Here is a 14,068-nt window from a genome sequence, read left to right as displayed (position 1 = left end):
ATTAATCAGTGGAACAACTTGCCTCCAGAAGTTCTGAATGCTCCAACAGTGGAAGTTTTTAAGAAGAGATTGGACCGCCATTTGTATGAAATGGTATAGGGTTTCCTGCCTAAGCAGTGGGTTGGACTAGAAGACCTCCAAGATCCCTTCCAACTCTGTTACTCTAAATGAGAAAGTTCTAAATGAGAAGGCAGAATACAAACAAAACCAAGTCACAAATACAGCATATATATGCCCATGTCCACAGGTTTTATGAGTCTCCGCACATAGATATCCTCCCTTATTATCATTTTTTAATAAAAAAAAAAATTTAAAAACACATTCATAAAACAGGGGTGTGCTAAAATAAACCATTAACCACAGAAAATTTCCTAACGCACAGCTGCAATCTTGTTATATGAACCAGTGAAATCAATGATATTTAATTCAGGCTGCGTAAGTCAAAACAAGCTTAGATCTCAGTTGGGGCCTCCCTTAAAAGAGGCTCAACCTCACTTAAATCAATGCCATCGTTGCGGCTTGAATGGATCAAAGACAAATAAAAATTAAAAACGACTGCAATGTAGACTTCAGCTTTTAATTAGAAGTTTGAACCAATGTCAGCACCTCAGCTGCTAAACACAGAAAGGATAAAGCTAAACTCCAGCCTGTTGGTTAATTAGCTTCGTTCTCTGGTATTTTTAATCACTGATAAGCAATAGGAAAACCTGAAGACCTTCTAAAGCTTATAACTTATAACTTAGAATAAGAAACGATTGACAATTATCTAGAGCAGTGGTCGCCAACCAGTAGGCCGGGGAAAACTGGTGGTCCGCAGAGAAATGTCACCCCCAAAGCACCCCTCAAAGCAATTAATCCAGGCTGTGCGGGGACAAAAGACTGTGCCACCCACATGGCCCATGGGAACACAAGGCTTGTGTTGTTTGCATTGCGAACAACACGAGGTAGTGAGGAGAGGGGTGGAAAGGATGGGGGGGGGATTTGCCCCTCTCACCCCACGCTCCTAGCCTGGCCACCAGGCTGCTTCTTTCTGCTTCTTTCTTCTGCTGCTTTTGGCTGCACACAAGGAAAGCAGCAAGTCTTTCTTTCTCTCCCCCAAACTGCCAGAAATGAGTCTTTGGGACCCTGCAAGGCCTCCTGCTCCAAGAGGCTCCGCTGGCAAAGACTCATTTCTAGCAGGGTTTGGGGGAGAGAAAGAAAGACTTCTGCTGCTTCTGCTGCTTTCCTTGCATGAAGCCAAAGGTATCTCTCTCTCTCTTTCTCTCTCCCCTGAGAACGGAGCTGGAGACAGTATCCTGTGATCCCAAATAAGGAATGATCGATCGGTAGGAAAACAGGATGAGGAATTTTCCTGGAGCCCTGATCTAGAGCAGGGGTGTCAAACTGGATTTCTTCGAGGGCCAGCATTGTAGTTTTCCTCCGTGGGTCAGGAGGGCATGGGGAGAGGGAGATGGGATGGATGTCCCCTGCAGCCCCCTGCCAGCCTAAATGGGGCACGGGGAGGCCTCACACAGCCCACTCTGCCCCATTTTCAGCCTCAACAGCCTCCTGAAGCACTCTGCTGGCCGAAAACGGGCCATGCGGAGGCCCCCGTGAGGCCCCTACAAGGCCCGTCTTCGGCCTCCATGGCCTCCTGCAGCACTCTGCCAGCCGAAAATGGGCCATCCCCTCCCCACAGCCCATTTTTGCTGGCAGAAGCAACTCCAGGCCAGTCCTTTGATATTTCAAGGCCGGCACCGTGGGCCAGATTTAAGCACACCACAAGCCAAATACGGCCCGCGGGCCTTGAGTTTGACACCCCTGATCTAGAGCCTATGGCAAATAGAATTCCTATAGCCTTGGTGGTGCAGTGGTTAGAGTATAGTACTGCAGGCTACTTCTGTAGGCTGCTGGCTGCTGGAAATTTGGCAGTTCGCAGGCAAGTGGACTTTTTCTTGTTCTTTTTTTCTTTTGAAGACGTTTCACTCCCCAACCAAGAAGCTTCTTTAGCTCTGACTGGATGGTGGGGAATGGAAGGACTGATACTCCTTGCAGGCAGCCGGTCATTTGCATCCTTTTAGAGGATCGTTGAGGGCACTTGGAGGTTTATCTGTGTCCTCAGGCTTACCTGAGTAGTGCTAATGGTTTCTGTAGTCTGCATTATTTTTTCCCTGGAAATTTACTCATACTCCCACACCATTCAAAGGGCGTTCATCCCAAATTGTATAGCTAAAAGTCTGTAGAGATTCTCAGTCCTCCAGGTCATGGTTGTCTCAAAGGTACTTTTTTCAGGAGGCAACTGGACTTTTTCTTGTTTTTTTCTTGGATGAGAAGCAAAACATCTTCAAAAGGAAAAAAAAAACCAGAAAGTCCAGTTGCCTCCTGAAAAAGCACCTTTGGGACAACCATGACCTGGATGGCTGAGAATCTCTACAGACCTTTCAGCTATGCTCTTTTATATTTTGTCTTTTCTACATTAATGTCTGCATTGCCGCATTTGTGTGACCTGCCAAAGTACGTAGTAAAATCTGGTTATTTTACTAACCATTTTACATTTACAACTATAGATAGTTCAGCATCGGCTTTTCTGGACAGCTTTATGGCTGCTCTTGAAGTTTCCATGATCGGTTTACACTTTCTTGCAGTTATGCGTCAATCTGGCACAGCGTAAGTCAAGAGGGAATTCACACCATTTTACAAGCAGCAAAATAGGCCGACCACATTGCACAGTGAAACAAAATGGGGAACTGAAGAAACCGAAGAAGGTTGATTTGAAAAAAGGGTTACAAGTAGTCCTCGTCTTACAATGGTTCATTTAGTGACCATTCAGAGTTACAACGGCACCGGGAAAAAATGACATGGCTGTTTTTCCACACTTACAACCTCTGCAGCATCACCATTGGTCACGTGATCGAAATTCAGAAGCTTGATGTCATGCCCCTGGTGGAGACTGACTCTGAGGGAGAGGAGGAACAGCTGACAGGGAGTGGAAGTGTGGCTCCGGAGGTTGTGGAGGAGGCTGGGGAAGGGCGGAGGCCAGCTGGGCAGTCAGAGGAGGACCCAGGCCCATCCCCTCTCCATCCTAGGCCATGCAGGGAGGAGAGAATAAGGGAGAGATGTGGTCTACTGGGGAGGAGAGGGCCTTGATCCTCTTCATGGGCTGCAGGTGACAACTGGATAAGAGGACAGACATGCGTACGGGCGAGTGCTGGAAACAAAGCATGTAAATATCTCTAGTTTATAGTTACTCTCTGAGTTTGATGTCCTTCCCAATGTGTGTTCTGATATCTGTGGACATCTTCAAGCCCTTATCTTGCCTCATTTGTGTTGTTTTTTACTCTTTATAATTTAAATGGCATTTCCTCCTTCTTGTAACTGTTTGTGTGGGAATTTTTTTGTCTCCAGTCAAGGATATTTGAAGCTTGGAAGCAAAGTAAAGGAATAAAAGGGGCTTCACCTGTTTTTTGTGACTGTGTTTATTTTGTATCCCACCCTGGGTCATCACACTTGGTAACTGACTCATATTTATGAAAGTTGCAGTGCCCCAGGATCCCCTTTTGTGCTGCTTGTCTTTCTGAGATTATTGGGGGCTCTCTGTGTCCCCCAGCAGCCCACCTCTGAGTGTGGGCTAGTGGTGAAGATGCTGGACCAGAAACCTGCTTTTCGTCTCTTTCAAGCTGGCTGAGAAATTCTGGGAGGTTGAAGTCCATATGTCTTTAAGCTGCTACGGTTGAGAAACCATAAATATAGACTGAGAGAGATGAGCTGGACAGAAAGAGGCCAGATTCATTACCCCGACCAATAAGAGGGGGAAAAATATAGTTTTCAATTAGTCTACACGTTTTTGAGCATGCAGTATAGATTTTGAGCAGGGGGCTGGACAAAGGACCTCCAAGGTCCCTTCCAACACCATTATTCTGAAATGACTGAAGAAAAGAACACAATTTTTGTCTCTATTTGGAAACCTCTTTTGAACTTAGCACTTAAGGTGAGGGGGGGGAATGAAATTTTAGTTTTGGCTGATTTGATAAAGTTGTTGTCATAGAAATGGCTACTTTATCTTATTATGTAAAAGTAAAAAAATCTAAATTGTACTTTATTATCTTATTCTACTGTACCAAAAGTAATTAGAAGTCAATGTTTTTCTGTTTCTTTTCCTGTTTATCCTACACTTTTTCCTCTTCCCCTATTCCTCCCCCAATTCCCCCCATTTTTTCTTTGTATTTCTGTATTTTATATTTTGATAAACTAATACAAATAAGAATCTGAAAACAATGACAGCAATGTGTTTTATTAGGGGCACTGGCTCCTAATCATACGAATTTGTATAGCCCACCTACCTTCCCATTCCTTTTGACCCAGCCCACTTCAATTAAAATTCAATCTACATCTTACATTCGTTCAACCACTTTTTGCATCTGATAAAGTGAGTGGCAATTCAAGACAAAAGGTGCTAGCAGCCTTCTTTTGATCTTTCTGAAAAGTAAAACAATATCCACAGAGAAATGTTTTCAAACACTAAACCGTAATCCTTCTTCTGTGGTGGTTATAAATTAAACATTATTTTTTAAAAAAAGAAAAGTAAAGTAAAAACAAGCATTTGAAATTTCCTAATGCAAGTATTTGTAATGCTACTAGTACAAGTTGGCAGGTGTGTGTGTGTGTGTGTGTGTGTGTGTGTGTGTGTGTGTGTGTGTGTAAGTCTATCCTCTGTGTCGGCCTGCCTGCCTGCCTGCCTACCTACCTACCTATCTATCTATCTAAGATTGTGAACCAAATGCAAACCAAATTATCTATTTATCTATATATCTGTATCTATATCTCTTTCTATATATATATATATATATATATATATATATATATATATATATATATGTCTGTCTGTCTATCATCTATCTATCTATCTCTATCATCTCCATCCATCCATCTATCTATTTATCATCTATATCAGTGATCCCCAACCTTTTGACGCCGCTGCCCGGTACCGGCATCAGCTGGCGCCGCGGCCCGGCACGCATCAGCTGGGCGCCGCCATCTTTTTGATGAAAACGTGCTTCCGTGAGCTTTCTACCCGGAAAAGCTCACCGGAAGCACTTTTTCATCAAAAAGATGGCGGCGCCAGCAAGCCACGGACCGGTAGGAGTTGTTCCGCTGACCGGTACCGTCCGCGGGACCGGTGGTTGGGGACCCCTGATCTATATTACATTTCCAGTCAGTGTAGTTTAATGTGATGTGATGTAGGGAGAGAGGAAGGAAAGAAAGAAGGAGATGGGAAGGGAGGGGAGAGGAGAGGAGGGCAGGGAGGAAAGAAGGGGGAGAGAGGGAGGAAGATGGGAGGGAGATGGGAAGGGAGGGAGGGAGGGAGGAAGGAGGGGGAGGGAGATGGGAGGGAATGGGGAAGGAAGGAAAGAAGGAAGGAGATAGGAGGGAGAGGAGAGGGCAGGGAGGAAGGAGGGAGGGAGATGGGAGGGAAGGGGAAAGGAAGAAAGGAAGGAGATGGGAAGGGAGGGAAGGGGGGAGGAAGGGAGGAAGGGAGGGGGGAGGGAGGGAGGGAGGAAGGGAGGAAGGGAGGAAGGAAGGAAGGAAGGAAGGAAGAAGGAAGGAAGGAAGGAAGGAAGGAAGGAAGGAAGGAAGGAAAAGAAAGAGGTATACAGAAGAGAAGGACAGAATGCTGGCCTATTTCCAAGGAGAGCACCAGTTTGCATCACTGTATCCCGCCTGGGCTACTACTTTTAGAAAACGGGTGCTCTCTTTCTGACCACACCAACTCCCTTACGTATACATACAGCAGGAAGCATTCTGTAAGCTTGTCTATTGTGCTCGCAGAAAACCCTGTACGTTCTTGACTTCATAAATAAGCCAGTGCGGTGGGGAAATAACACCAGAGACATAACAACACCTTCCCCAAATGAAAAACACAGCATTAGTGTCACCCAGTGCTCCGAAGGGGTTTTCCGATATTCTACATTTTTAATGAAAATCATGGGAGTCGACGGCTGATTTGCCGATTCAGTAAAACCCTGGGTTCTGTTTAAAACCATTCCAATTATAAAGCAAATATCATACTAAGCTAAATAATAATAATAATAATAATAATAATAATAATAATAATAATAATAATAACAACAACAACAACAACAACAACAACAACAACAACAACAACAACAACCTTCCCAAGCAAAGGGATGAAGCAGGATTAAAATTTTCACCCCATTTGCCTCAATTTTACCTCCAAGGAGATCGGATCGATGCTGCAGGTACTCACATCAAAAAGCTGCACATAATTTACAATTAAGTCCTCAACCACATCAACCTCTTCACTTGTTTGTCCTCTGGTTTGAAACAAGCAGGAGGAAAAAGCCATCGCCAGATTGTGGGGCTCCATCAGGTTGATTTCTGAACACTTCTGAACCCTGTGGATGAAGTTAACAAATCTGATAAAAATAAATATATATGGCAGGCGTTATAGCAAGCAGTGAAGCGGCCGCGGTTTGCCTTTCCCGACAACAGAAGTCAACTCAAAGAGATGTTCTCATTAAATTGAACTTCTATGTGTTCCCAGCTTAACTGATTTTCCCAGGTCATTAACTGATGATTCTCATGCCTCTAGTTTGACACAATCCCTTTCTTGAGCTGTGGTGACGCAGTGGTTAGAATGCAGTATTGCAAACTAACTCTGCCCACTGCCAGGAGTTCAATCCTGACCAGCTAAAGGTTGACTCAACCTTCCATTCTTCTGAGGTCAGTAAAATGAGGACCCATATTGTTGGGGCAAGAGGCTAACTCTGAAAACTGCTTAGAGAGGGCTGAAAAGCACTGGGAAATGATATATAAATCTAAGTGAGATTGCTATTGCTCTCGCCTTCCTTCCTTCCTTCCTTCCTTCCTTCCTTCCTTCCTTCCTTCCTTCCTTCCTTCCTTCCTTCCTTCTTCCCTCCCTCCCTTCCTTGCCTTCCTCCCCAGTGTTAGAATGCAGTAATGCAGGCTAATTCTGCCGACTGCAAGCAGTTCGATTCCCACCGGCTCAAGGTTGACTCAGCCTTCCAGCCTTCCGAGGTCAGTAAAGTAAGGACTCAGATTGTTGGGCGCAAGAGGCTGACTCTGTAAACCTCTTAGAGAAGGCTGTAAAAACACCATGAGACGGTATATAAATCTAAGTGCTATTGCTACTGCTATTCTTCTACCTAACAGTAAGATGCCTTAGAGAAAATGTCCTTCCTGGATGAGAGCATGATAGAGAACGAGGATCAAAGCTAAAATCTATTTAGGGCAGTAATCTAAACTTGCAGGCAGGACTTATTCTCCCAGCCTTAGAAAAAACATAGAAAAACAGAGTTGGAAGGGACCTTGGAGGTCTTCTAGTCCAACCCCCTGCTTAGGCAGGGAACTCTATATCATTCAGACAAATGGTTGTCCAGTCTCTTCTTAAATGCCTCCAGTGATGGAGCATTCACAACTTCTGGAGGCCAGTTGTTCCACTGATGATTTGTTCTAACTGTCAGGAAATTTCTACTCAGTTCTAGGTTGCTTCTCTCCTTGATTCAGTTTCCATCTATTATTCTTGTACTTTGGAGACTAGATTAGCTCTCTCTTCTTTACGGCAACCCCTTAAGAGTTTGAAACACTGCTTTCACGCAACTCAAGGTCAAAAATATAATTCACCCATGAAACCTGGCCTCTGAGTTGCTGGAGATCTATCTCATTAGGCTACCGCTTGCCAGCTTTAAACAAGTTTTGCTGGCCTCTTCATCAACTATGCATTTGCATTCCAAAGAGTTAGAAACTCGTTGCTCAAAAGCCAAACCCTGAATAAATGGCTCTCGTAACCCTTTGAAAGGACAGCTTTAAATGCAGAAAACTGGCCATTAGAACAACATAGAAGTCTATTCCATAATTATAGGCAAGCACAGAATATATTGCAGGCCAAACAATTCCTGGGGTGCAGCTTTTTTTTTAAATTTTCCTCAATAACTATTCTTAAGGATTGCATTTAGGGCCAAGCTGGGGTATTGACCCCTTTGAGCTGAATTTTTTTTTTCTTTTACTTTTTGGCAGGCAATAATTGGGTAAGGGGCAACAGATCTTTGCTCAGCTAGAAAGTAATGAACTGTGTAAATAAACAGGCCACTTCCTTTACGATGTTTTTATATAGATTTTTCCTGACACTGAGAACCATTAATCACTGGAACGACTTGCCCCCAGAAGTTAATTTGCTCCAACGGTGGTGGTTTTTTAAGAAGTCATTTGTCTGAAACACTGTAGAGTTTCCTGGTTGAGCAGTGGGGTTAGACTAGAAGACCTCCATTGTCCCCTCCATTATTATGCTAGATTATTAGCTTTAAACACCTATGTTTAAGAATATATATAAGAATATGTCTATATTCTGTGTTTGTGCACCTTTTAATACCTTCTGACCCCTGGCAGCTACTTAGATAAGTCCCTTCAGAGTTTTTTTTTTTTTTGTGTGTGTGTGTGTGTGTGTGTGTGTGTGTGTGTGTGTGTAAAATTTCAAAAGTTGGTTTGCCATTGTTTGCTCCCAAGGGCTGAGAGAAAAGGACTGACATAAGATCATCCAGCTAGATTTGTGACCAAGGCAGGACTAGAATCCACAGTTACTTAGTTTGTAGACATCAAAACTAGTTCTCGTTACAATTATCTACCTCCTTGTAAAATAAATCTGGATATGAGCTGTATATTTATGCAGATAGTTTGGATGTATTTATGGAGTCTATGGTCATATTAAAGATTGCATTAGATTGTTAGGATAGGATAGCTCCTAAAGGCATGATAAGAAACAAGGGATGGAAACTAATCAAGGAGAGAACCAACCTAGAACTAAGGAGAAATTTCCATTCAGCCAACCAATTACGGGTGCTCCATCACTGGAGGCTTTCAAAAATAAACTTGACAACCATTTCTCTGGAATGGTATAGGGTTTTCTTGCTCTTCCAACTCTGATATTCTGATATGCTTTCCCAGGATGTCTTTGCAAGCTACAGTGTCATTAATCCCACTTCACATGTATAATATAGAGATGAGGTGAATATCATATAACAGGGGTCTTCAAACTTGACAGCTTTAAGACTTGTGGACTTCAACTCCCAGAATTTCTCCTCCAGTCGTGTTAGCTCAGGAATTCTGGGAGTTGGAAATCCACAAGTCTTACTCTTGCCAAGTTTGAAGACCCTTGTCATATAACATGAGATGCTATTCATACAGTCCTCAGACAGTGTCAGCTAATGCTGGAGAAGTATACGTGTGTGCGAGATCTCATTACATTTGGGCAACCTTCGTGGCTATTTGCGCGCATTGACTTTACTTTGTTGATATTTTATCAATGACTTTTGCTGATAGTCCTGAACCGTTTTTGAAAAGGTCAGAGCATCTCATGAAAGCAGGATAAACTAGTCACACTGTCCCAGCTTGAATCATCTCATGAATATTTGAAATGATGCATGCAAAATATTTCTTCTAATGCAACATGTTCACCTGCAGAAGGTGCTATTTCCATGCTATTATTATAATAATAATAAACTGGATTATAATATGCTGGATTAAAGGCCTGGAGACTAAAATGTATGAATAACGCAGGCAGGATTTGGGTTCGGCTAGTCTAGAGAAAAGAAATTCTACAGAGGAATGATTGAGTCTGTTCATCTGCATCTCTATAACTGTCTGGTTTGGTTCTGCAACCCAACGGGACTCCAGAGAATAATTAGGATTGCAGAAAAAAAAATTATTACCAACCTGCCTTCAATCGAGGACCTGTATACTGCACGAGTCAAAAAGGGGGCTGTGAAAATATCTATAGACCCCTCACATCCTGGACATGAACTGTTACAACTCCTTCCCTCAAAATGACGCTATAGAGCACTGCACACCTGAACAACTAGACACAAGGACAGTTTTTCCCCAAACACCATCACTCTGCTAAACAAATAATTCCCTCAACACTGTCCAACTTTTTACAAAGTCTGCACTACTATTACTGTTAATCTTCTCATCACTCCTTATCACCCATCCCCTCCCACTTGTGACTGTAACTTTGTCACTTATGTCCTAATGATTTATATTGACTGTTTCCTGGTATGATTTGATTGCTTATTATACCCAATGACTATTATTAAGTGTTGTACCTTAAGATTCTTGACTCTTGATGAATGTCTTTTCTTTTAGGTACACTGAGAACGATTGCACCAAGACAAATTCCTTGTGTGTCCAATCACATTTGGCCAATAAAGAATTCTATTCTATAAAGAATTCTATTCTATTCTTTAAAAAAAAAGAAGAAGAAGGACTAGGGGGAGACATGATAGCAGTCTTCCAGTATTTGAGAGGCTGCCACAAAGAGGAGGGGGTCAATTTATTTTTCAAAGCACCAGAGGGCAAGACAAGAAACAAGGGATTAAAATTATTCAAGGACCGAAGCAACCTGGAACTAAGGAGAAACTTCCTAACAGTGAGGACAATAAACCAATGGAAAGGGTGGCCTTCAGAAGTTGTGGGTGCTCCATCACTGGAGGTTTTTAAGAAGAAACTGGACAGTCACTTGTCTGAAATAATATGGGTTTCCTGCTTGAACAGGGGGTTGGACTAGAAGACCTCCAAGGTCCCTTCCAGTTCTATTCTGATGGTGCTGCTACTGATGATGATGATGATAATCCCACACCAGCTCAAATCATGTTTTCAGACTGACCTGTAAAGATGTTCCATTAATGCTGCCAGAGTTGCTTTGTTGACAGGTGGAAGCGTGCGAATGAAAGTGCTGTATTTTCTCACTCTGTCTTTGTTATCCAGTGTATCTGATGGAGAAGAGGGAAGGGCAGAAATTAAATTACCCGGGATTAACTACCATGCAGATGAAAAGACAACCAGAATTGGCCTGTCCCTTCAGCAGCAACGAGGCGTTTGCAAAGATTGTTTATCCAATCACCCTCTCCTTCATCGACACAATAGAAATGAAGGTAAGTCCTTGACTTATGACCACAACTGAGCCTTTGCTCACAACTGAGTTTTGGTCACCACAACATCGTAAAAAAAGATGTTGACACTCTGGAAAGAGTGCAGAGAAGAGCAACCAAAATGATTCGTGGGCTGGAGGCTAAAACCTATGAAGAATGGTTGCAGGAATTAATGACTATCTAATGAAAAGAAGGACCAGGGGTGACAGAATAGCAGTGTTCCAATATTTGAGGGCCTCCTATAAAGACAAAGGAGCCAAACTATTTTCCAAAGCACCAAAAGGCAAGAAAACAAACAGTGATTGGAAACTAACCAAGGAGAGAAGCAACTTAAAAGCAAGGAGAAATTTCTTAATGATGAGAACTATCACCCAGTGGAATACCTTGCCTTCAGAAGCTGTACGTGCTCCATCACTGGAAGTTTTAAAGAAGAGATTGGATAACCATTTGTCTGAAATGGAACAGGGTCTCCTGCTTCAGCAGACGGTTGGACTAGAACAGTGGTCGCCAACCAGTGGGCCAGGGATCACTGGTGGTCTGCGAGAAAATGTTGGTGGTCCGCAGAGAAATGTCACCTCCAAAGCAATTAATCCAGGCTGCACGGGAACACAAGGCTGTGCCGCCCACATGGCCCGCGGGAACACAAGGCTTGCATCGCTTGCATTGCGAACAACATGAGCTAGTGAGGGGAGGAGAGGAAAAGGCGAAGGGGGGGAACTTGCCCCACTTGCCCCACGTGCCTGGCCTGGCCACCGGGCTGCTTCTTTCCACTTTTTTCTTCTCCTGCTTTTGGCTGCACGCAAGGAAAGCAGCAAAAGTCTTTCTTTCTTTCCCCCAAACTCCACCATAAATGAGTCTTTGAGACCCTGCAAGTCATCCTGCTCCAAGAGGCTGTGCCGGCGTGACAAGTTTCACAAAGACTCATTTCTGGTGGAGTTTGGGGGAAAGAAAGACTTCTGCTGCTTCTGCTGCTTTCCTTGCATGAAGCCAAAAGTCTCTCTCTCTCTCTCTCTCCCCGAGAACGGAACTGGAGATGGTATCCTGCTATCCCAAATAAACAATCATTGATTGATAGGAAAACGAGGTTGGGAATTTTCCTGCAGACTTTTTGGGGGGATTTTCCCAGGGTCTCTGGTCCGCAGGATTTAAAACTATGAGTTTGGTGGTCCCTGAGGTCCAAAAGGTTGGCGACCCCTGGACTAGATGACCTCCAAGGTCCCTTCCACTTCTGTTATTCTATGTTTTATTTTATATTGCAGCAGATAGAGCTTCAGAACTATTGCATAATGTGTTACCTAATGCTGAGATCCAAAAAGGATAAAGTTCTTTGGTCAGTAGTGCATCGTCTATTTCACAAAGAAAATATTTTAGTGTATCCGTAACATCTTCCAGCCGGTTCGTCCCAGCTCTCAGCTTAACACTTCTGGCATCTTTTTTGAAACATTCCAAAAGCTCCTTCACATATGAAGGATCTCCATTCTTCAGGTAGATATGTTTGCTTCCCAAACCTTAAATAAGAAAAAATAAAGTTATCAGCCAAAAACATTATTAAAAAAAAAACCCAACCAATGTCAAAGAAACAAGATGTTCCATGGCATTATAGGCGGAACAATCTCGTACAATGGCGCTGAGCCTTTTGTTTATATTTCATCTGCCGAAAATGTTTTGAAATTGTTTAGATGATGTTGCTGGAAGCAAAATTCAGATCTTGAAGACAACCTTAATGGGGTTGGTTTTTTTTCTTTGACCTCCAGGAATGCCAACACACTCAACACAAGGTGGAGACATATTAAAGAAGGCTGCCTTAAAGAGATATATAACTAGAGATGTGCTGTATAACTAGATATACACCTACATTGGTTATTCAAAGTTTTTCATATTCTACAAATAATCAGATAAAACTCCATGATTCCAGTCGTTTTCAGCTCTTTGTGGATTAGCAGGGTGGAAAATGTAAAGCATGCCTATTATGAAAGAGCAGGATATAGAACACACATTCAAATCTAAACCCAGTTACAGGTAGTCCTTGACTTATGGCCACAACTGAGCCCAAATTTTCTGTTGTTAAGTGAGAAATTTGTTCAGTGGTTCTCTAGGGTGCTCTAACTTCAATTTCCCAGTGCTATTGCCCTAGTAATGAGATATCGTGGTACCTTGAAACTCAACTGCTTTGAAACTCATCAAATTTGGTACTCAGTGCATTTCGACATGAAAATGTGGTCCTGGTACTCATCATTTGTTTGGTACTCAACACACAAACTAGAGCTTCTCAGTGTTGGCTGCCTTGTGACTCACTGCGTTATTCCTTATGGGAAACATTTGTTTCATATTCATTGTTTTTGGCACTCATTGTGCCTCCCAGAAACAATTAATTATGAGTACCAAGGTAGTACTGAACAAGTTCCATTCTCAGCACACCTATTCCAAACTGAGCATTATACTCAAAGTGTAGTTTTTACACATCACAGCTCGAGCCCACATAATGTAATCTGATGGTGAAGTCTCTTAAGGACTCAATCCAAGTGCCTCTCCAATTTTTGGAAATCTAAACCAATGCCCATCTCCACTTACCATACTGCGTAACAAATGCGATACAGCTGTTCACTATAATCGGCACGTCGTTTCTGCTGAGCTGCTGATCTTCTAACAGGTTGCCATTGGTACGTGCTGCTTTTTCAATAGCGCTATGCCAGGCGATGAAATCCAACTTGGTGTGGCCGCGGATGTATAATGTTCTGCAAATAAAGTTTGAGGAAAGACACCAAAAAGTGTGGGGAGAGAGAGAGGGAGGGAGGGAGGGAGAGAGGGAGAGGGAGGGGAGAGAGGAGGGAGGGAGGAAAGAGAGAGAGAGGGGAATGAGAGAGAGTGAGGAAGGAGGAAAGAGAGGGGAGAGGGAGAGGAGGGAGGGAAGGAGGGAGAAGGGGAGGGAGAGGGAAAGAGAGCAAGGGAGGGAGAGAGAACAAGGGAGGAAGGGAGGGAGGGGAAGGGAGGGAGGGAGAGGGAGGGAGGAAGATGGAGGGAGGGGGAGAGAGGGAGAGAGGGAAAGAGAGAGTGGGAGGGAGAGAGGGGGAGGGAAGGAGGGAAAGAGAGGGGAGGGAGAGAGGGAGGGAGGAAGGAGGGAGAAGGGG

The 14,068-nt window shown here is 43.4% G+C and overlaps 1 protein-coding gene across 3 annotated transcripts in view; it reads right to left on the bottom strand.

Annotated features, from left to right (window-relative positions):
* The window catches only part of ARAP2 (ArfGAP with RhoGAP domain, ankyrin repeat and PH domain 2), a 135,443-nt gene that overhangs the window by 35,293 nt on the left and 86,082 nt on the right, over positions 1-14,068 (bottom strand). For all 3 annotated transcript variants that reach the window (XM_087965848.1, XM_087965846.1, XM_087965847.1), the window contains exons 20-23: positions 13,512-13,675; positions 12,236-12,448; positions 10,676-10,781; positions 6,245-6,392 (exon numbers count right to left, since the gene is read on the bottom strand). In XM_087965848.1, the coding sequence (XP_087821974.1) occupies positions 6,245-6,392; positions 10,676-10,781; positions 12,236-12,448; positions 13,512-13,675 (631 nt within the window). The remainder of the gene's footprint in view (positions 1-6,244; positions 6,393-10,675; positions 10,782-12,235; positions 12,449-13,511; positions 13,676-14,068) is intronic.

This window comes from Notechis scutatus, chromosome 4, assembly GCF_049901735.1.
Source record: "Notechis scutatus isolate UNSWTSFEM ecotype Mainland chromosome 4, rNotScu1.2, whole genome shotgun sequence".
NCBI classification, from domain to species: Eukaryota; Metazoa; Chordata; class Lepidosauria; order Squamata; family Elapidae; genus Notechis; species Notechis scutatus.
This window is presented reverse-complemented; position numbering and strand designations above follow the sequence as displayed.